The 23,901-nt window shown below is 44.0% G+C and overlaps 1 protein-coding gene across 2 annotated transcripts in view; it reads left to right on the top strand.

Moving 5' to 3' along the window:
* Spen (spen family transcriptional repressor) overlaps positions 1-23,901 on the top strand; it is a 77,647-nt gene that overhangs the window by 24,089 nt on the left and 29,657 nt on the right. For both annotated transcript variants that reach the window (XM_036179285.1, XM_036179284.1), the window contains exons 4-5: positions 20,056-20,216; positions 21,114-21,314. In XM_036179285.1, coding sequence (XP_036035178.1) covers positions 20,056-20,216; positions 21,114-21,314 — 362 coding nt within the window. The remainder of the gene's footprint in view (positions 1-20,055; positions 20,217-21,113; positions 21,315-23,901) is intronic.

Here is a 23,901-nt window from a genome sequence, read left to right as displayed (position 1 = left end):
GGATGGGCAAGAACTCACAGAGATCTGCATGCCTCTGCCTCCTGAATCCTGGGATTAAAGGTGTGTATCACCACTGCCCAGCCCTGCTCACAGTTTTTAAAATCTGTATTGATTATCTGAACTTGAAGAAGGGCAGGATGTACCTGGAAAGGACCTAAGGACTAACTCTCAGGGAGAAAGTGGTTGAGCGAGAAGATACCAGGGATGACTGCGGCAGGTGACTATGTCTGGGTTACATAGAGGATGTGTGCTGGAGGTCCATCCCGAGGACCATGTCTGACCAGCTGAGCAGTTTAATTTGTCTTGCTCACACAGGGATTTAATGTTTAAAATTTAGTTTAGGGCTAATTTTGTTCCTTGTACTTTGTACTGATAAGCCATATCATAGCAAGGAGGCCAGGGATTCAAGTTTGATACTTGAGGACAGCTCCTCGGAGTTTGGGGAAAGGTCACTGATAATTCTTACTCTGTCGTGTCGTGCCCCCCCCCCCCCCGTATGTCATGTATCCTAGGCTGGTCTCAGACCCATTGTGTAATGGAGGATGATCTTCCTGTTTTCTGCCTCCTCCATGTTGGGAGTACAAGTGCATGATGCCATGTCCTATTCTGTGGGCTTCTCAGGTTGAGCCCGGGCTTTCCTTATGCTAGGCAAGCCTGCTACCAACTGAGTGATTGAGCCTGCTGCCAGCCCGATTCTGCTGTTAATGTGTTTGTTTTCCCCTTTGAAGAGGTTCTAATACATTTCTTGGGTTATTGGGTTTTTTTCATATATATATATATATATATATACAGAACACACACACACACACAATTTTCTTTTTCCTGAGTAGAGGGAACACAAGATTGTGTTCACAATTCCCAGCCACATTTTTTTTTGTTTGTTTTGTTTTTCAAGACAGGGTTTCTTTGTGTAGCAGCCTTGGCTGTTCGAGAACCAGCCCTGTAGGTCGACCAGGCTGGCCTCCAACACTCAGAGATCTACCTGCTTCTGCCTTCCCAGTGCCACCACTTCCTGAATCATTGCCTCGATTGAGGGCAAGCAGGAGAGTTCCAAAGGAGACATGCCCTACAGCAGTGTTTTCTGGATCTGCATATTTCAGCCTTAACATATGTTGCTTTTAGTTCCTTACCTGAGCCTCACATATTAGCTTATTGATTTCCTTCTGCTATTAGCAGTGTGACCACTGCTTTGCAATGACAGTTGGGTATCTACGTCTAGAACAGTGGAGAACAGAAGGAGAGTTGTTTGAACTCTTGAGACCTAAGAGGCAGCATTGGTTGGGCTGTGAAGGATATGTAGAAGTTAAGAAAAGAAGAAAGGCATTTTAATTTAGACAGACTTTGAGGGCACAGGAATGATCTAAATGTTTTGAGACCAGCAGATAATTTTTTTTGTGTGTGTGTGTATCAAGGGCTCTCTACATAGCGCTGGCTGTCCTGAAACCTTCCTATGTAGCCTAGACTGGTATCAAACTCAGAGATTCACCTGCATCTGCGTCCTGAGTGCTGGCTAAGACCAGCAGATAATTTAAAAATGGCTTAAGCATGTTAATAATTCAGGATTTTATCCTTTTAAAATGAAATGTCTTTAGGTTTATTTCATGTGTATTGGTGTTTTACGTGCATGTGTATATGTGTACCACATGTGCCTGGCTTCCACAGAGATCAGAAGATGGTGTTGGACCACTGTGTGGGTGCTGGGAACTGAACCCAGGTCCTCTGCAAGAGCCAGTAAGTGCTGTTAAGCATGGAACCATCTCTCCAGCACCTGGGGTTTGGTTTGTTCTTTATGCAGAGACAAACACTTAAAGGACTTAGAAGAGATAGCTTATGAGATGTGTGCTTTGGAAAGGTAACTGCTGGACTCGTTAGCATGCACAGGGCTTTGTTCTTACTTAACACATGCTCGCACTCCACGTCCACAAACTTTACCACCCTCCTCTCCACAAAAGCAACCCCATCAAAACCATGGAGGTTCAATTAGAATAGATAATGGTTAGTCCCTCAAAGAAGGAAAGCTTGGGCTGTGAGAGCCCCTGACTGGGGATTGTGCTGACTCTTGAAAACCAGGATGAACTTTGTAGTGTCTGGGTCAGTGGTACACCAGGGCTTTCCACCAAGAACAGGACCAGGAGCATTTTCCCAGAATGAGCTAAAAACCCTAAACACACGGGATTCTTGGTTAACGTGAGGGGAAAAGCAGAACCAATGGAGATAGGTGGGAACTTTGGTTATGTGATTGTGAATGAAATTAGGTCCTGTGATATTGAGAAGGGTCTATTTCATTTCATTTTGGAAGAAATAGTTCTTTTAATTTAGGCCTGTGCACACATCCCTCATTTCAGCAGGAAGATCAGAAGTTGAAGGTCCTCCTCAGCTGCACAATGAATTTCCAGGCCAGCTTGGGATATAAGAAACCCTGTCTGTAACACAAACAGAAGACACGTTTATCCCTTTAATTCAAGCACTGGAGAGGCAGTGAGAGGCAGGCAGATTTGTGTGAGTTCACGGCCAGCCTGATCTGTAGAGTGAGTTCCATGCCAGCAAGGCTATATAGTAGACCCTGTATTAAAAACACCTTCCAAAAAATGAAAACCAAGCCCACCAACAGGCAAAGTAAAACAAAAAGCCCCTCTCCCTCTCCCTCTCCCTCTCCGTATTGGGTGATTTTTAAATGTAATGTAATGGTCATAAAAGCTACTTAGAGGTGTTTCAAATTAACATTGTATCTTGTACAATGTAACTTGTCTACACCACCCTTTCTCTTCTGTCACCTTGGCTGACTGGGAGGCCAGCCTTTGATCTTCCATGATTGAGCCAGCTTTGGTGACAAGACTCTAGCAGCCTGAAGTGAGTTCCTGGATGAGGCATTTATTGTTTCTCATAGCTTGTCTCAGCGTTCAGCTGTTGAGAAACAGGCCCCTGTATAAACTCCCATGTGCCGCTCTGTGCTGCGGAGGTGCCTTTCTTCGTCATAGCTACCATTTAATGGGGTGCTTTTCACTTTGCCCCCCCTCCCTTTGAATATAGGGTTTTTCTGTGTAGCACTCTTGTCTAGAAGCTCTGTAGATCAGACTGTCCTTGATTCTCCTACCTGCCTCCTGAGTGCCGGGATCAAAGGTGTGCACTACCACCTCCAGCCATTTTTCCTTTAATAGAACACTTTACATATTTGTTTTAGTGTGTGTGTGTGTGTGTACACATGTACATGGTGTATGTGCATGGTTGTGTGGCTGTCATGTGCTTGTTGAGGTCAGAGGGCAACACTGTGGAGTTGGTTCTCTCTTTCCACCTTGATGTGGGTGTTGGAAATGGGACTCAGGGGCCAGTCTTATGCAGCAGTGCTTTTTACTTACTGAGCCATTTTGTGGGTCCTCAGCACAACACTTCATTGTTTGTTTGTTTGTTCGTTCGTTTGTTCATTCCTTCATTCATCCATCCATTCATTCATTTTTAAGGGTTTTTCTGTGTAGCCCTGCCTGTCCTGGAACTCACTCTATAGACCAGGCTGGCCTCAAACCCAGAGATCCACCTGCCTCTGCTTCCCAAGTGCTGGGATTAAAGGTGTGTGCCACACCACTACTGCCCGCTCCGGCAGCACATACACTAGAGTTGGAGCAATACAGAGGAGATGAGCATGGCGTCTGCACATAGCACTTTTAATGTATCACAGTTTAGTGCTTGAAACAAGAGCATTTATTATGTAACTGAGAGTTGAAATTCTCAGAATGAACTGGATGCTGTAGTCACCGCCCCATGGGGTTTGGGTGTTTCTTCACTAGATACAGGTCTGGATCTTAGCAGACAGTGTTTGGATGCCTCATTGGCCTGGTGTGGTAGTAGAGGCACAGACCAGCAAATCAAACACCTAGGGAAACTGAGACTCCACAGCCTGAAGTCCTAGGCTGTACTGAATAGAAAAGTGTTTGCCATGCCAGACAAACACAGAGCACTTCATCCTGGGTATTGGCACTGCCTCCTCCTCCTGGATACATTTCCTTTACATTAGAGGGTTGACTTCTTCAGGAAAGGAAAGTGAAGTATTTGTTGTTGTTGTTGTTGTTTAAAAATTGATAAAGAGTTTCACTGTGTAGACCAGGCTGGTCTCTAACTCACAAAGATCTACCACCTGCCTCTCCCTCTTTAGTGCTGGGGTTAAAGGTATATGCCACTCTACATGGCTAAAAATTAAATTGTTAAAAGAGTAACTAGGTATGTGTTTGTGTGTGTGTGTGTGTGTGTGTGTGTGTGTGTGTGTGTGTGTGTGTGTGTACAGCCAGAAGAGGCCAGAAAACAGCATCAGATTACCAGGAACTGGGGTTCTAGGTGGTTGTAAAATTTTAAAACCTATTTATTCGTGTGTATGTATGGGTAGTGTCAGTTTGTGTGGAGGTTGGAGGATAGCTTGCAGGGGTGTAGATTGTGTCAGGTTTGGAGGCAAGTTCCTTTTAACCTGTTAGCCATCTGCTGTCTTGGAAAAATTTTTGTCTGTTTATTTCTAGGGATATTTGTTTTTGTTTGTTTGTTTTTTTGTTTTTTGTTTGGTTTTTCATTTTTTCAAGACAGAGTTTCAAGACAGATAGTCCTGGCTGTCTTTGAATTCTCTCTGTAGACCAGGCTGGCCTTGCACTCACAGAGATCTGCCTGCCTCTGCCTCCCCAGTGCTGAGACTAAAGGTGTGCACGACCTCCACATCCCTCCACCCCCAGCTTCTAGGGATATTTGTGAATGTATTTATTTTAAATAAAATTTTTGAGTTAATTACATTAAAAGTTGTCTGTGAGTGGACATGATCTTTATGATGTAATCTTAGGACTTGGGAGGTGGAGGCAGGAGGATCAGGAGTTCAAGGCCATCCTCAGTTACATGAGACCCTGTTTAAAATGAAAACCACAGTTGTCTACAATACCCCTAAGCTTTCCTCTAATGGTAGATAATTTGGGATTTTATCTTACCCAAATTTGGAGTAAAGTGTAAAAAAATGTAAAATATTGAATAAATTCTGGATTCCCCTCTCCACATCTTGCTGTTGGAGATCAAATGAAGACCTTGCTCTACCCTGAGATATAGTTATGTTTTGACACTAGACATAAAAAGGTTATGGAAAAAAAGGACTCTTTAAGTAAAGAAAGTTAGCATAATGTAATCCTAGTACCTTGCAGGCGAGGCAGCCTAAGTTCAAGGGCAGCCTGGCCTGCACAGTGAGACATTGTCCCTGTGAGCCAAGCCCTTGTTCCCTGTAAAGACCAAGGCTGCACATGGTTCTGTACGTGCATCTGAATACTCTGTGCAGATCAGAGTGGCTTTGGAGAAGAAGTTTCAGCGTTACAAGGAATTCTTGCAGTTCACTGATTGAAGTATGAAGACAGTTTTCCCTCCAGTTCAAATAGAAACGCTTTCACAACTGCAGTCAACCTTGCAGGGTTGGAAAGTGTGAGGGAACCCTGGAGTTGGTAACATGTCTGTGTCGATTGACACCTGCGTTCAGCTGTTATAAGTGTGGTTTTGGGTGTTAATTAGAATGAATGCTTTGTGGAATCGTGTGTGTGTGTGTGTGTGTGTGTGTGTGTGTGTGTGTGTGTGTGACGATGAGCATGTCTGTCCTTGCCATCCATCTTTAAGGCAGGGTCTCTTGTCCCCTACTGCTCCTGTCAAGCTAGCTGGCCTTAGAAAGTGGTAGTTCCTCGTGTTTCTACCTCACAGCTCTTAGGGATTCCAGATGCAGGCCCCCATGGGGAATGTCTAGTTCTAGGAATGGAGGCTAAAGTCCTCAAGTTGCTCAGCAAGCATGGCACCCGCCGAAGAGCCATCTCCCTGACCTTTGTTTTGTGAGTTTGAGAGAGGCGCCTCTTTTGTTGAAGGGTTTCCATGGATACATACTGCTATAATTTGTGTGGATGCTCATTTTATTACCTGCTTATGCACTTTGCTATAATAATATATTATTTACTAGAAACTACCACAAGTGAGAATAACTTTCTTTTGGGGGGGGGGTGTTTGTTTTTTTGTTTTTTCACAGAGAAGACAGGGTTTCTCTGTGTAGCTTTGCACCTTTCCTGGAACTCACTTTGTAGACCAGGCTGCCCTCGAACTCACAGAGATCCGCCTGCCTCTGCCTCCTGAGTGCTGGGATTGAAGTCATGCACCATGACTGCCCGGCCGAGAGTAACTTTTATACAATATATTAAGTCAAAGTTTCTTGCTGGGTGTGGTGCTGCACAACTTTAGTCCCAGCATGCTGGAGGCAGAGGCAGGCCAGCCTATTCTACATAGTAAGACCCTATATCAAAAAAAAAGAAAAAAGAAAGAAAAAATATCAAGATAAATTGCTTAAATTGAAAGGTTATTATTATTATTTTTTTCTGTTTGAGTGGTATGGAGAAAGATGCCTGTGGGAACAGACCATTAAAAACAGACTCTTGCCCAGATGGTGGCGGTGGCACATGTCTTTAATCCCAGCACTCGGGAGGCAGAGGGTCCCTGTGAGTTCGAGGCCAGCCTGGGCTACACATTGAGTTCCTGGACAGTCAGGGCTACACAGAGAAACCCTGTTTCATTAAACCCCTCGCTCTCCCCCCCACCAAAGAAAATCTGCTATGAGCAAAAACTGTAATCTTTACTGTGGGCCTTTCTAGCTATTAGATGAAGTTTCTAGCTTGTAATTTCCAATTGTTGTCTATGATGGAGTCCAGTAAGAGTCAGCTAATGAATGGTGTTAGCCACCAGTTATTCTGCCTCTTTGAAGCATGGTGTCCAGATTTTTCTGGAAGTTATCATCAGAACGGGTAGTCTTTGTGACCTAAAACGCCTCCAAACCTTTTGTTTACTTCCCCAAGAGAATGTTTGCGCATTTCTCTGCTTCATGTAGTTTAGGGCTGTTGAAAGGTAAGGAAAGAACACCGAGTGTTTTCCCGAAGTCTCTTTGGTGGCAGCCTGTAGAGGTCACTGCAGAGCCCTGTTTTGCAAATGTTCCTTTTTTGGTCGCTGCATGCTTCGCTTTGTTGTTCCTTGATGCCACACAACCTTGTGTCTTAAGGCTGTGAGCAAGGCCGGGCTGGGGGGTGGGGTGGGGCTAAGTGTGGAAAGGCAAAAGCGATCACTTACTGATGGTTCTGGTGGGCTTGCCTGCTTCTGACTGTGGGGATCTGGGAGCAGGTCGGATTCCTAGCTGGTTTCCCAGAAACACTGTATGTATTTTAGTTAACACTATTTAAAAAAAAAAAAAAAAAAAAGGTGTGCCTTCTGGTGGTGCCAGGGCTAGAAGAATAGGTCTTGCATTTTGGGAACAGTGATGGGCTGACTGTGTTTGCTCTGCTGCTGGAGAAAAGAACCCAGTGTCGGGCTGAGTTTTGTTTGGGAAGATAGAAACTGTGTGTTTGTGTCTTGAGCCAGCCTGAACTGGAATTATCCGGTTTGAGCTGGCTGTTTGCCACTTCCTGGAGGCTTCCTTGTTTTGCCAGCGTTTGCCTTGTTTGTGGTGTTGCTGGGCTCAGGGGCCAAGGCTGCCTCCGGCCTGGTAACATGGGTGTGTCGTGGGTGTGCTCCCAGGGGCAGGGTCCAGCAGCCTGTTGTCACGCTGCAGTTCCCCCTTTTGCCCCTCACCTCTGCTGTGGGCTGCTGTCCTGAGCCCCCAAAATGAGGTGCAGTCCCGCTCTGTGGCTGCCTTGCTGCACCACCACATACTCCAGGAGCTGGTGATTGGCGGCCCTGGAGCTGTTTTTAGCTCAAGTTAGGTTTTTCGTTCTTTTCCCTTGGCTTGTGTTGGAGTTGCTATTGGTCTATTGGCTTGAATGGAATTAAAATAAGTTGGAGCAAATCTTTGCTTTGATATTATGTGGGTTTTAATTTTGACGTAAAATTTTTTACCTCCTCAAGGCAGGGTCTCACTGTGTCCTGGAATTTACTATGTAGACCAGACTGGCCTAGAACTCAGAGAGATGCACTGGCCTCTGTCGCCCTAGTGCGGGGTGTGTGTATGTGGGGAGATTAAAGGTGCAACCATGTCTAGGTCACAAGAAGCCTAGATTGGCCTCCACTTTCTGGGAGATGACCTAGAAATTCTGACCCTCGTCCCTCCACCTCCTGAGTGATGGGCTATCGGTGTGAGAAGCCTGGTTCTCACCGTTTGATTTAGTAATTCCCCGCCACTTTTTGATTTTGAGTGATGGGAATCGGAAGCTAAGATTTTATGCTTCTGAGCAGGATTCTACCACGGAGCTGTAGCTCTAGGGCCCCCTCCCCTCCTTTTTTGAGATAGAATTTCACTCTGTTCCAGACCTGCCTGAACTCACTCTCTCTCTCTCTCTCTCTCTCTCTCTCTCTCTCTCTCTCTCTCTCTCTCTCTCTGTGTGTGTGTGTGTGTGTGTGTGTGTGTAGGCTAGAAGGGAGGGGTCATCAGGGTTGTTTGCAGGATGCCTGGCTTGTTACGTCTGTCCTGGGATATGAACACTGATCCTCAAGCTAGGGGTGCTAACTACAGAGTGCCTCTGCAGCCCCCTGGCCTCACTTCTGTGCCACCACACCTGGCTAAAAATTTATTTTTGATATGGGAAAGGATGTTAACGTAACAAAGGAAAAAAAAAAAGAAAGAAAAAAAGCAAGCTAGGTGGCAGTGGCACATGCTTTTAATCCCAGCACTTGGGAGGCAGAGCCAGGCGGATCTCTGAGTTCGAGGCCAGCCTGGGATACAGAGTGAGATCCAAGACAGGCATCAAAACTACATGGAGAAACCCTGTCTTGAAAAACAAAACAAACAACAAAAGAATGTTAATGTGAAGGTTATTTTAAAGTGATGACTGATACCTTCAGTCGAGGTTTTACTGTGTGTCTGTGGACATACAGTTGTGCTGGAATTAGAGGGAGATTGAGAAGATGCCTGTGTTGCTCCAGAACATGATTCATAGACTCAAAACTGAGGGCATCCGGTGTCGCTTTCTTATTTTCAGCAAGGACAGCGGCTTTTGGTGTGCTGTGTCACAGTTCTCGCAGCCATTTTGCACTGTAGCTTTGTGTCCATTGGTTGTAACATGAAAATCTAAATGGTCTTACTAAATAAAAACCCAGGGGAGCTAGGTAGAGTGAATTCTGAAAGGTCAGAGAAGCAGAACAAGCCACAGCTAACCTCACCTTAACAACTCCTCATCGGATCCTGTTTCCAAAGTCCTCACCCAAATGGATCTCAGCTGAACTGCTAACCTCAAAGCTTAAAAGCCTCTAGTTCCTGGTTTTCACGTCTTAGATACCTTTCTACTTCCTACCATCACTTCCTGGGATTAAAGGTGTGTATCACCGTACATGACTGTTTCCAGTGTGGCCTTGAGCTCAGAGAGATCAGCTAGGATTAAAGGCGTGTGCTACCAATGCCTAATCTCTATGTTTAATATAGTGGCTATTCTGTTCTTTGACCCCCAGCTAAGTTTATTGGGATGCACGATATATCAACCACATTTCCCCTTTTTTGTTTAAAATTTTAAAAAGTTATAACGAATATAAGAAAAAGTATATACAATATATATAGTCAAGAATTACATTAACTATGTCTAGTCCATTAACTTGACAGATTCAGACAAGAAAACTCCATTATATACATTAACAATGTCCAATCCATTAACATTTGACAAATTCAGACAAAAATTTCATTACTTATCCTATTTAAAACAAGTAGTTCCTTTTAGTTCAATCATTCATTCGTTTTTTTAGATAGGTTTTCTCTGTGTAGTTTTGATGCCTGAGGTGGATGTCACTCTGTAGACCATGCTGGCCTGGAACTCACAGAGATCCACCTGGCTCTGCCTCCCGAATGCTGGGAGTGCTGGGATTAAAGGCATGCACCGCCGCCGCTGCCACCCACCTGGCAAGTAGTTCCTTTTAAAAAGTGGATTCAGTAAGCTACCTTTTATCTTATCATATCCATATTCTCTCTTTTTCTTTTCTGAGTAGATTCAAAAGTCTACCTTTTATCTTATTTCTATATCTTTCCTTTTTTCTTTTCAGAGTAGATTCAATAATTTACCCTTTTTTTTCTATTATTTCTTTTTTGTCAGAGTAGATTCAGTAATCTACCTCTTATTGTATTCTCTTTTTTCCTTTTCTTTTAAACAAGAACCCTGAATCTAATCTCCTTTTGTTTAGCTCCCCCCCCCCAACCATTAACAATTAACAACTTGTAACCAGCCATCGCAAACAACGACAATATCTATAGCTCAAATGACCCAAAACTATCCACCCTACATCTTGGGAATGTGGGCGTTGTTTTCTTAAATTTACTTCCTGCTTTCTGGGGGCAAAGACATCTTTAGGGAATCCTGAAAAGAAAATTTTTGGGTTAATTCTCAAGTCCTGGGAGAGTTAGCTGTATCTGCATAATGGGAAAGTATAGGACTTGTCTCCAGTCCTTGCTCTAGTAGTCTGGGAATCATCTCAGTTAGCAATCTCGAAATTGTTCTGAGCAGTTCGTAGTCCAAAGCTGATCTCTGGGTGATGTTTGTCAGCTTAACGGTTTTATCATAGTCCCTGTGTGTAGCTGAAGTTTTTTCCAGTCCTGCCTGGCCCACGGTCAGGGCAAATCTCTCACAACTGCCAGTCCTTCGGCTGCTTAGACCCAACCAAGTAAATACATAAAGACTTATATTACTTATAAACTGTATGGCCATGGTGGGCTTCTATCTATCTAGTTCTTACAACTTAAATTAACCCATTTTTATAAATCTATATCTTGCCACATGGCTTGTGGCTTACCAGTATCTTTTTTTTTTTTCTTCTTTGAGACAAGGTTTCTCTGTAGCTTTGGAGCCAGTCCTGGACTAGCTCTGTAGACCGGGCTGGCCTTGAACTCACAGAGATGCGCCTGCCTCTGCCTCCCGAGTGCTGGGATTAAAGGTGTGCGCCACCACCGCCCGGCTGAAATTTTATTTATTTATTTTTTGATACCTCCTCTGTGGTTTGGAGCAGTCACAGTCTGATAAATGTCTGCCTGTCAGAACCATGAACATTCTTCCTTAGAAGAAAATATCTTCACAACAACTTCTTATCACTTGCCTCACCAAACTTCCTGAAACTGACCTTTGCTGATGCTTTCTTGTAACATAATGGTCCTGGCAATTGTTTTCTGAACAAGCAGCAGTAAACCCTTCATCCCTGGTAGCAGCATAGCTGCCACCACCAACATGATGAGAAACAGCTTGTAGCTCATAGCAGAGGACACCACCTTCATGGTCTTGTCTCCACTGTTTGTGGCCTGGCCTAGCCCCAGCTGTAGCTTCTCCTCAGCAAGTCTCCCAGGCTGGCCTCAAACTAGGGATCCTGCTGCCTCCACCTCCTTCAGCAAATCCTACCAGTGTGCACCACAACATCCAGCTTCATGCAGCTTGGGCCTGAGCTGGGTACTGCAAGGCCACAGGCAAGCAGCTTTTTGGTAAATCTGTGCCCCACATTGGGCGCCAAATGTAATATGAATCTTGAATGGTCTTACTAAAAAAAAAAAAAAAAAAAAAACTTGGGAGCCAGATATTGGGGTGAACGCTGAAAGATCAGAGAAATAGCACAAGCCACAGCCAACCTCACTTCGCCAATTCCTCAGGTGATCTTGTTTCCTCAAACTGAAAGCTTCTGAGTCCTTGCCCGAATGGATCTCAGCTGAACTGTTTGCTCAAAAGCCTAAAAGATTAAAAAGCTTCTAGTTCCTGGTCCTTAGTTATATACCTTTCTGTTTCCTGCCATCACTTCCTGGAATTAGAGGTGTGTGTCTTTCCCAGGCAAGACATGAGATCTCAGGTCCTGGGATTAAAGGTGTGTGTCACCATGCCTGGCTGTTTCCAGTATGGCCTTGAACTCACAGAGATCCAGATGGATCTCTGCCTCCAGAATGCTAGGATTAAAGGTGTGTGCTGCCATGGCCTAGTCTCTATGTTTAATATAGTGGCTGTTCTGTTCTCTGACCCCCAGATAAGTTTATTGGAGTGCATAATATATCAACCACAATGGGTGAAAATTCTAAAGAAATGGTTGCATTTAAAGGGAACAGCTTTATGCTGATGTTTCTTGTAATTTGTAGTCACTTAAAAATAAACCAGTGCTCACAAATGGTAAAAACTAAGCTGTCTTGTGGGTAGTTTAGTGCCTTTCAAACCTCTTAGACCTAAAACTGCTTCCAAACACAGTTGAAAAGTAGGCAGTAGTAAGCTTCTGACCTGGGTAGGAAGGAGAGTCAGTGCCAAGGTTAAATCAGAAGAGGATAAAAAAATCTCAAAGTACACTGCTATAAAAATATAGGTTATTATAGATATGATAGGATAAAAGGATAGATTATTAAATTTACTTTTTTTGGTTTTTCGAGACAGGGTTTCTCTGTGTAGCTTTGTGCCTTTCCTAGATCTCACTCTGTAGACCAGGCTGGCCTTGAACTCACAGAGACCCACCTGCCTTCGCCTGCCTCTGCCTCCCAAGTGCTGGGATTAAAGGTTCGCACCACCACTGCCCGGCTCTTAAATTTACTTTTAAAGAGCAACTTGTTTAAAATATTTTGATGGAAGTGGATGCAGAGATCCTCGGCCAGGCCCCAGGTGGAGCTCCAGGAGTCCAATTGGCAAGAAAGAGGAGGGGCTTTAAGAATGTGAATTGTTGAGACCAAGATTGGAAAAGCATAGGGACAAATAGCCAAACTAATGGAAACATGAATTATGAACCAAAGGCTGTGGAGACCCAGCTGGAGCAGGCCCTCTGGATAAGTGAGACAATTGAATAGCTTGAACTGTTTGGGAGGCCCCCAGGCAGTGGGACCCGGACCTGTCCTTAGTGCATGAGCTGGCTGTTTGGAACCTTGGGCTTATACAGGGATACTTTGCTCAGCCTGGAAGGAGGGGACTGGACCTGCCTGTACTGAATCCACCAGGTTTAAATGAATCCCCAGGGGAGTCTTGGCCCTGGAGGAGATGGGAATGGAGGGGCGGGGTCGGGAGGGGGGAGGACAGGGGAACCCATGGCTGACGTGTAAAATTAAAACACAAATATAAAAAATTAAAAAAAGAGAAAAAAATATTTTGCATTGGAATAAATTTTAATTTATTGGCACAAATTGAAAGTTAATTTTGTTATACTGTGTTTATATTTCTACTCTTGTTTAAGCTATTATGTTTATGTAACTCATTTAAATTGTAATAGATAATTAAGAAATACAGATTAATAATTAGTCTTCTATGATAGTCAACCTTACAGTCATGTTAAGTTTTCTAGGTATACATAGATATAATTCAATTAGGTAGATAATCTTCAAACACTTCAAAGACCTACAGAATATAGCATTTAAAATGTTTTAAAACCTTAGACTTTCCTGAACAATGAGGCACGGCTGCTCCTGACAGCACCAATCCCCCCCCCCCCCCCCGAAAAAAGATGGTGTTGAAGACACTCCATATGGAGTTTATCTTCTTGGCAAAAGTAGCCATTTGTGCAAGAATCTGTTCTTGCATGGACTACTTGACAAAATGTTGTATTGACTGACTACAGGACCCATAGAAAGGTGACCACTGAACTTTATAAGTCAAGATGGTCCTTCAGGTTCCTGCTTCACAGAAGAAACTGCCAGACATTCTACAGGATGCCAAGAAAAGTGACTCAGAGACTTTAGGCCTATGGGCTAAAGATGGATGCCCCAGTGCTACAGAGAAATTTTGGATGACTTTGCAGGCATGCAGCTGTCTGTCATTCTAGATTTTTGGATGTTGCTTACAGTGCACTTCCTGTTTACTTAGGTAATATTATATCCTTCTGAGGTCTTTGATGAAGTTAAAACTAGATAATTATAATTAATAATTTTCGTTGGTTATGATGAGATAAGTTAGATATAAAACCTTAGATTCACAAATATAGGATAGATAGATGATAGATAGATAGATGATAGATAGATGATAGATAGGATATCTTCTTTAATTTTGACAAATACAAATAGAGTAGATATTAGAACTAATTCTTGCTTGATAATTGTTTTGTTATATGTAATTTTACTATGTTAAAGTTAAAACCGTCCTTTTAAAAAAACAGTGTGGGGGGGCTGCAGATATTGTTCTGTATGCTGTAAATTTGTTGCTCTGATTGGTTGATAAACAAAATGCTGATTGGCCAGGCAAGAAATATAGGAGGGATAAACAAACATGGGAAATTCTGAGGGGGGACCCCAAAAAACAGAACTGAGAGGGAGACGCCAGTCCACTGTCCAGGGAGCAGCATGTAATGACACACCGGTAAAGCCACGGAACACATGGCAACATATAGATTAATAAAAATGGGCTGAGTTTAAATGTAAGAGCTAGTCCTTGGTAGGCCTGAGCCAATGGCCAAATAGTTTTAATTAATATAAGCTTCTGAGTGATTATTTTATAAGCTTCTGCGGGGTCTGTGGGGCTGGTGCAGGACTGGAAAAAACTTCAGCTACAGTATACTGGTAGAGGCTCCATCAGATATACCCAGCTGGGATTTCATCTGGAGTGAAAACCCCACATTTTTCTGGATATAGTGGCAGACACCTGCAATCACTGCACTCAAGCACCTAAGGAAAGAGAAGCTCATTCAAGGCTAACTTGAACTGCAGGATGAGATCCTGAATATCTAAAAGGGGGGGGGGCTGTAGTGGGGGAGAGGTTGTGACCAGCACCTAAAAGGCAGGAGGCAAGTGGATCTCAGTAAGTTGGGGCCAGCCAGGATTACATAATGAGAATGGTTCCTCTAGGTTTAAATGCTTAGTCCCCAATTAGTGGAACTGTTTGAGAAAGATTAGGTGTAGCCTTGCTCAGGATGTAGATGAAAGCTCTTAGCTACTGCTTCAGTACCATGCTTGCTTGCCTACTGCTATGCTTCCCTCCATGTTCATGGACTCACCCTCTGAAACTGTAAGCAATCCCCCAATTAAATGCATCCTTTGTTTTAAGTTGCTTTGGTCATGGTGTTTTCATTACCACAATAAATCAATAACTAAAACAGACCTTGTTCCAAAACAAAGCAAAATGACATCTCCCCCCCCAAAAAAAAACCCAAAACAAAAAACCTCCCCGTGTTCTATTTGATCTGTGTGCTGTCTTGGTTCATGCCTTTCCAAGCATTTTAGTTTTTTTTTTTGTTCTTAAAAATTTTTTTGTTTCTTATTTTATATTCATTGTTTGTCTATGTGAGGGTGCCAGATCTCCTGGAACTGGACAGCTGTAAGCCTCCATATGGGTGCTGGGAATTGAACCACAGTACTCTGGAAGAGTAGCTAGTGTTCTTAACCACTGAGCCATCTCCAGCCCCTTTAGTTGATTTTTACATACTACACAGTTAAGTAAATAAGCAAATCCCATTGTGACATTATTGACACTTGAGACCTTATTATCATCTCCTGTCAAGTCCAAAGGAAACTTCCCATTTCCCCAAACTCCAAAAAGCTGTCCAAATATCCAGAAATGAGCTCAACCTGGTCTATAGCAGGATTGCTCGTGGTTAGATCAAAGCCAGAATTTCTCAGAGACTAGTGAAGCTGCTTCTCATCTACCAGAAGTCATTTTCTTTACCCCTGGCAGAAGGACTTTAGGCTCTCCAATTAACATATACTTGTGCTGCTCATCAGCATATCAAGGTCCATGTTAGCTTCCAGGCTTCTTCTGTTGCTCCTTGTCATACATCTCAAAGACCCCATAGCAATCTCCTGGTCCTCGTTTCCTTCCCAGCTGTTCACGCTTCTTAGAATGCGGCTATCCTCGGCTGTCCCTGGCAGTCTCACTATACTCCTACTCTCTGTCCCCTGTTATCTTCCCCCCCTCACAGAAGGCTGTGTCCAGCCTACTTTTTTCTTACTCTGCTCTGGACTCTTCCAGGTGCCTCTGGCTGTTCTCTCTTTTGTATCTACAATAAAAACCTTAAGCATACCTGTGGCAGGATCCTGTGCTGTTGTTTCCCTTGGGGGAGGGGGCCAAGTAAGCGCAGAGTCAATGACAGACTCTAGGAGATGTTGAAACAACAGGCTCAGTTTATTCAGGAAGAGGCAAGCCTTATAGACCCTCCTCCCCACCCTGAGGGAAGGTCTGAACATGCATCTGCTGGCATGACATGGCTGCCTCCCATTGGTCCAGGTCTTCTCCAGATCATGTCTCAGCTGCTGTTGCTAAGGCCCTTAGGCAGACCCAGGTTGGCTCTCAGAAAGTATCTTTTTTACTGGTTTGGGCCAGCTGGCCCTCAAGCCTTTTAGGGATGAGTCATCCCACATATACCGAGTCTTTCTGTACCATCAGCTCACAAAATAACGACACAGAGACTTATTAATTATGAATATCAGCTTTAGCTTAGGCTTGTCCCACTAGTTCTTATAACTTTAGTTAACCCATTTATATTAATCTACGTTTTGCCTCATGGCTTTTTACCTTTCTTTCATTCTGTATGTCCATGTCTAACTCTCTCCATGTCTCATTGGCGTCTGATGGGCCTAGATTCATCTTCTACTTCTCTCTCTCTCTCTCTCTCTCTCTCTCTCTCTCTCTCTCTGCCCAGAAGTCCCACCTATACCTCCTGCCTAGCTATTGGCTGTTGAGCTTTTTATTACACCAACCACAGCAAATTATCTTCACACAGTGTACAAATATCCCACAACAGTGGAACAGTCATGTTGGCAGTTCTTTACTGTGCACCTCGAATGCACCAAACATGGCACCCTCTGAGTGTTCTAAAACAACTGCTGTGAAGAAGGTGTTCTTGTTCTTCAAGCATATTGCTTTGTCTGTGGAGAGAGCAGGTGTGCACAATGCTTTTGTGACTTCTGTTTTTTACTTTTCTTGACCCAGGGTCTTGCTGTGTATAGCTCAGGCTGCCCTTACACAAACCATCCTCTTGCCTCAGCCTTCTCAGCTTCTTATATTAGTTCATTGTCTATTATCCAGCATTTTGTGATGAAGTATTCCTATATTTTACGTAACTTTCACAGATAATCATAAGCTTCAAAAATCCAGCTGCAGCTGTCACTGTGTCCTGAAGAATGAAGTCACAGTTAACCTTTTGTGAGCACTAAGTACACATTCAGTCTTAAGCAGCATCTTCTGCTAAAATCAGGCTTTCTCTCCCCAACCCTCCAAGACTGAGTTTCTCTATGTAGCACTGGCTATCCTGGGACTTGCTCTGTAGACCATGGTGGCCTAGAACTCAGAGATCTACCTGCCAAGTGTTGGGATTAAAGGCGTGTGCCACCACCGCCCGGGCAAGGGGTGTTTGTTATACAGCCACAGTGGAAGGATACACCTTCCGTGGCTTCTTAAACACCCCACCCATCAGTCATCCTCTAAGCCAGCCCTATTTTCTCAGCAGCACTAATTGTCACTTGATACCACACTGGTTTGTCCCTCTGGAATTAAAGGCATGCACCACCACCACTTGGCAAATCAGACATTCTTTAAAAAGAGTCTTTGGGCTGGGGATGCAGTTCAGTGGTCCAGGACTTGCCTAGCATATGTGAAGGTCCTGGGGTCTGTTCCCCGCACCTATTAAAAACAAAACCTGAGACCTAATGTAAATTGTTACTGTTTGTTTCTCTCGGCAGGAATTATTACTGGACAGGCATTCATTTTCTGCCTCTAGCTCTGCCCGACAGACAGCTCTGCGCCTCTTCTGAGTTTTTCCTCTGCTGACTTAGTTGGTCACTGTTGTTTTTCAGATAGCTGTTTTATCTGGTTCCCTGGTAAAAACACAGCCCAGTCTTTTCATATGCTGGTTTTCTCAGTAAGATCTTGAATGAAGAGCTAACTCTCAGGGCTTTCATTTCCATCATTCAGGCCTTCTTGCTGTGACAGCTGGGCCAAGGTCATTTCCAGGAAATTTACCTGGAAGACAGGTTGTGAGACCCTGGAGACTATGACTAAAAAGCACTAGGCAGCTGCTTACATTCTTAAGAAACCAAGGGAACTCCACTTATTTTGTAGGCTGCCTGGGGAGGAATATGTAAGAGAAAGTTCTCCATTTTAGCCATCTGAAATGCCCGGTTCTGTGGCATAAGTGTTCCATGTTATTGTGCAGCCATCAACACCGCTGTCTCCAGAACCCTCTCACCTTTCCAAACTGAAATGTTTTAAAAATATTTTAGGTTTATTTATTTTTATGTGTGTGGGTATTTTGCCTTTGTGTGCCTGCACACTCATGTGTGCTCAGGGAAGTCAGAAAAAGAGCATTGGATCTAAGTTATTGATGGTTGTGAGACATCATGTGGATACTAGGAATTGTACCCAGGTCCTCTACAAGAACAAATAAATCCCAGCACTGGGAGGCAGAGGCAAGCGGATCTCTTGAGTTCAAGTCCAGCCTGGTCTACAGAGTGAGTTCCAGGACAGTCAGAACTACACACAACAACCTGTTTTATAAAACCAAAGCAAAAATGATGATGCTTTGGTGAGGAAATAAAACCATTACCTTAAATCTCTAGTTCAAATGAAAACGAGCTTACTACAGAGCCCATATGAAAATGACTAGAGTGGTTTTCATTCATGTCCTCTGTCATTCATACTGTCATCTGCAAGCTAGGTGTGGTGGTGCACACATTGGGGGTGGGGCAGAGGCAGATGGATCCCTACATAGTGAATTCCAGGACAACCAGAGCTATGTAGGGAGACTCTGTCGACAGAGAGAGAGAGAGAGAGACGAGGGGTCGGGGGAGAAGGGGAGAGAAAGAGAGAGAAAGAAAACTGTTGCTTCAGATTGTATTGGCACCACCGCACTCCTAACAGGGTCTCATTCTGAGGCTGGAGCTGGCCTGGCACTCACTGGCAGTCCTCTACTGTAATTTACTGGTACTTGAACCACCATAACTGACAGATTTGCTTAGGGTTTTTTTGTTTTTTGTTTTTGTTTTTGTTTTTGTTTTTTGGAGATAGGGTCTCACTTATGTAGCCTTGGCTGGCCTCAGACTCAGACATGTATCCACATCTGCCTTCTGAGTGCACATGCCATGGTGTGCCTGTGGATGTAGAGGACAGCTTGGCAGTATTGATCCTCTTCCTGCTGTATGGTTCAGCAGGAATGGACTTAGGATATCAGGCAAGCACTCTTAACCTTTTGAGCTTTCTCACTGGCCCCTCAGCTGCATCTCCTCTCCTCCCCCCACAGGGTTTCCCTGTGTAGCTTTGCGCTGCATTTCTTTAATGTGGACTTGTGTATATCTTGTTGCCTCGTTATTTCCGAAGCCAGAATTTAGGATCTTGCCCATGTTTAGTTGTTGCTCTTGTTTAAGGAAGGATCTTGCTATGTAGATCCGACTGTGTAGATTTGGTTTTTCTAAACAGGGTTTCTCTGTACATCCCTGGCTGTCATGGAACTCGATCTGTAGACCAGGCTGGCCTTGAACTCACTGCCTTCTGAGTGCTTTGATTAAAGGCATGTGTCACCACTACCTGGCTCATGCACAAAATTCTTAAAAGTACTGTATGTTGTTACCTGGAGGCTCGTGTAGTGGTGTGTCCTTGAAAGATGAACACACTTTGTGTTTGACTGAGTCTTATCTCTGTGACACTCTGTGAGAGGTCAAGTGATTCGTCCAAGAGATGTGCAGTGTTTCTGAACCAATATTTAGACTCTTATCAGTAACTCCAGAACTGACTCCCACTGTTCCGTCACTGTTGTCACTGTTGATATTCTCAGGAGATCACACACATACACTGATAGGTTTCTTTACATTTTTGAGGTAAGGTCTTGCTGCATAGCCCAGGCTAGCCTTGAACTCTCAAATCTTAGAGCCATACCTCCAGGGTGTAGGATTATAGACGAAGCGCACCTGCCTGCCTCTCCCTGGATTCACATGACCTGAGGGGAAAGTTGATGTTGCCTTTCAGTGTTGGTGAAGAATGTTACTTTTCTTTCCAGCCTCAGGCTAGTGTGAACAGCTTTCTGCTGCCTCTGAGGGCTGAGTGTGAGATACCTGCAGAAACCTCAGTGGCAGTGTGAGCATTAGCTAATTGTTGCTGTTTGGTGTTGTTTCATGTGCTGCTCCTTTGCTGTTTGTCTTGACACTAACATCTGGGGTTTTCTTGCTTGTTTGTTGTTTTTCCTGCCCTGCAGCAGTGACTCCAGCAGCACCTCAAGTGATGACTCTCCCGCCCGGTCAGTTCAGTCTGCTGCTGTCCCCGCACCCACGTCCCACTTGCTCTCATCTCTTGAAAAAGATGAGCCCCGGAAAAGTTTTGGGATCAAAGTTCAGAATCTTCCAGTACGTTCTACAGGTAAAGTTTTATGAGTGCAATTTCCTCCCAGCTGTTGAGAGAGAGTGGAGCTCACTGATGAGCTAGAATGGGTGACTTGACTTTACACATGGTGTTTCTGTGGCTCATTAGCACTTAATGCCATGAACAAAATCCAAGCGATTATTATAATTGTATGTGATTTATTTCCTAAAGCTTGAGAGCGAACAACAGGGAAGGCAAGGCACATCTTGGCGTTGACAGGAGAAGAGGGAAAGAGGAGGAAGATGTCAGGCTTTTGGGGAAGCACGCAGGATCGTCATGGACTGATCTGCAAGTAGCTTCTTGGTTGGCAATACAGTGAAGAAGCTGAGAGGCTCAGGGACAGCAAGCTTGGGATTTTCATGTGTGTTGGGAAAGATGGAAGGAAAAGCAGAAGTTGGGTTTTGGAGTTAGAATTCAGAAAGTAGGCACAGCTGCCCACAAGAAGCCGCTGAGCTGCATACTCTCCCCTCTGGTTTGCTTTCCTTGCTTGCAGAAAGATTGTGTGTCAAATGGCATTTTAATTATTGGTAATGCACACACATAAATATGTACATGTACATAAATAGCATGGATATAGACAAAACATGTTTTGCTTTTGAATAGATTTTTTTTTTTTTTTTTTGTATTAAATATTTTTGATTTGAGCCGGGGGCAGTGGTGGCACACGCCTTTAATCCCAGCACTCGGGAGGCAGAGCCAGGTGGATCTTTGTGAGTTCGAGGCCAGCATGGTCTACAAAGTGAGATCCAGGAAAGGTGCAAAGCTATAGAGAGAAACCCTGTCTTGAAAAACCAAAAACCAATATATATATATGTTTTGGTTTTGGAGAAATAGTTTACTCTAGAGTCATAGTTAACTTGAGAAAAATGTACTTGTTTTTGTTTGGCTATGTAGATACAAGCCTTAAAGATGGCCTTTTCCATGAATTTAAGAAGTTTGGCAAGGTGACTTCAGTGCAGATCCATGGGGCCTCCGAGGAGAGGTACGGCCTGGTGTTCTTTCGGCAGCAAGAGGACCAAGAGAAAGCACTGACCGCGTCCAAGGGGAAACTTTTCTTTGGCATGCAAATTGAGGTGACTGCATGGATAGGGCCAGGTAAGGCTAGGGAGTGGGTTTCAGTCCAGTGGGTGAGGGGCAATTAATGGGGGACACAATTCTAGTTTCATTTCTTAACTTGCTGGCCCAGTGTCTTAGCTTTTACAAGGTAGCTAAGGCACCAGTCACCTTCAGGGAGCACAGTGAGTTGGTTTGGGCGGGAGCAGTGGTGGGTCTGCTTTTGTAAAGGAGAGGACTTCACCCTAGAGTCCACAGTGCAGTTTCAGGCATCATGGAGTCAGCTTCCCTAAAGGATGGAATTGATTGAGATACAGGAATGATAACAAAATTTGCATTAGAACGCACACTTCATATTAATATCATTTGAGGGATTCATTTGCATTTTTCCTAGCATAAATTAGATGTGCTGTTCTAGGTGACCAGAACTTGAAATATTGTTGAAGAATGTGGATTGTCTTGTTACCGAGTTTTTAGGATCAGAGCCTGGACCCTGGCAGCCTTAAGCTAGGCTCAGCTGACAGGCCTTGGAAGTTCAGTTAGTGATAGTGAACAGCAGAGGTGGCTTTTGCAGAGTGTGGGGGGCCACCCCATCTCCACTTTTCCCTAGGGTACTCTTGAGCAGACGCATCAGGAAATAGTAGATAGAAGTATAGAGGGGAGAGAAACAGAAAATACAGGATAGCCTCCAGAGGGCCTGGATCCTAATCCATCGGTCCCGACTGTCTCTGCCAAAGGGCTTTTTAAAGGACTTCCCCCCCAGCACCACCAAGTGCAGACCATCTCAGACACCTGGCACTCAGCCCCGTGGTCCAGTCATCCTCTCTATGCAGACTTGCTGAGTAAAGCCACTAGGAAACCTAAATGGGCTTCCACAGCAGAAGACCTAGTTTGGTTCCTAGTGTTCACCATCCAGCAGCTCACAGCCATCTGTAACTCCAGTTGCCTGGGATCTGACACTATCTTCTGGCCTCTGGGCACCCATGTACACATGGTATACATTCTCCTACATATTAATAATAAAAGTTTAAAAAGAAATGAAGAGCAGAGAAAGGAGATACCACACCACCTTCATAGTGGTTCTATAAGAAGAACAAAGAAAGAAGTTGAGTGGACATCCATCACCTCAGATTCTCTCCAGGGTCCTGACACGAGGGCTAGAGATTAAAGAGGGCAGAAGGTATGCATTGGGAAGCAGTTCTGCTAGTGAACGTCTCTGAGCAGCTGCAGGGGCACAGGTGTCCTTTTAGAGGTAGGAGGAACGGGTGTGACCCTTTAAGAACTAGGAGGAGGGCTGGAGAGATGGCTCAGAGGTTAAGAGCACTGTTTGCTCTTCCAAAGGTCCTGAGTTCAATTCCCAGCAACCACATGGTGGCTCACAAACATCTGTAATGAGATCTGGTGCCCTCTTCTGGCCTGTGGGGATATGTGCAGACAGAACACTGCATACCTAATAAATAAATAAATAAATCTTTAAAAAAAAAAAAAAAGAACTAGAAGGAAACACGTATTAGCTGGAGCCCTCCTGTGGAACCCACTTCTGGAAGGCCAGAGGTCTCAGGCCTGGCTTAGGTCAGTGGTGGTCTCTTTCAGAAAGCATGTAGTGCTTCCTTTAAAGTGGACTGGCCCCACTACAGCTTAACTGATTCAGAATTTGAACACTCACATTCAGAAATCCCCATTTAAACACATTGCGAGCAGTTTAATAAAGTATTCTAGAGTGAGTTTGTGAATCTGAGAAAAGTGAATTTTAGACTTTGAATACAATTTGTGGCTCATTTATATGGTAAATCTTCTCAGAATATTCGTCTTATCTGGTCAGAGGGAACATAATTTCTCTATGAATATGTAAATGATACTTAGTAAATCAGACATAACACTGGTAAAGTGGGTATTGTAAAGTGTTCATGATTTTATGATGGAATTCTGGGTCTATTGGTTACTATACCCACTGCCGATGAGGGTAACTTAAGTGAGAAAGGATTTACTTTGGCTCACGGTTCTGGTGTCCAGTCACCTCAGGGTGGGGAGGAGGTAGTTGGGAGCTTGGGGTGACTGGTCATATGCATTAACACCTAAATGGAGCAGTACCACCCACATTTAGAGGTTCTTCTCACCTCCATTAACCTAACCGAGAAAATCCCACAGACACGTCCGTGGTTATTCTAAATCCTATCAAGTTGACAGTCAGGGTTAGACATCACAATAGAAGTCAAAGGAAATTCTTTTCCCAAAGAATACCTTCTCTCCCTTTATCAACTGAGTTTCAGGTGTATTACTTCAAATTGTATCCAACTAAGAACAGCTCATGAGTTCCTTTTTTGTTGCTTTCTTGAGACAGAGTCTCACTCTGTAGCATAGGCTAGTCTAGAACTCACTGTATAGTCCAGACTTACCTTGAACTTGGGGCAGTCCTTTTGCCTCAGACTTCTGAGTGCTGGGGTCATAAGTTGTTCTTCAGCATGGGTGGCAGGGGTTCTTGTCGGGTTGCTTTGGGGCCTGTCCGAACAGCCTGAGAAGGGTTCAGTGTACACCTAACCTATGTAGGTCTTAAATACCAGTCAGTTGTTAATGGAGATCTAAATCATGTCACTGGCAGGTGATGGCTCTCTGATCTTTAAGCAGATAA

This window comes from Onychomys torridus, chromosome 2 (genome assembly GCF_903995425.1).
Source record: "Onychomys torridus chromosome 2, mOncTor1.1, whole genome shotgun sequence".
Lineage (NCBI taxonomy): Eukaryota > Metazoa > Chordata > Mammalia > Rodentia > Cricetidae > Onychomys > Onychomys torridus.
This window is presented reverse-complemented; position numbering and strand designations above follow the sequence as displayed.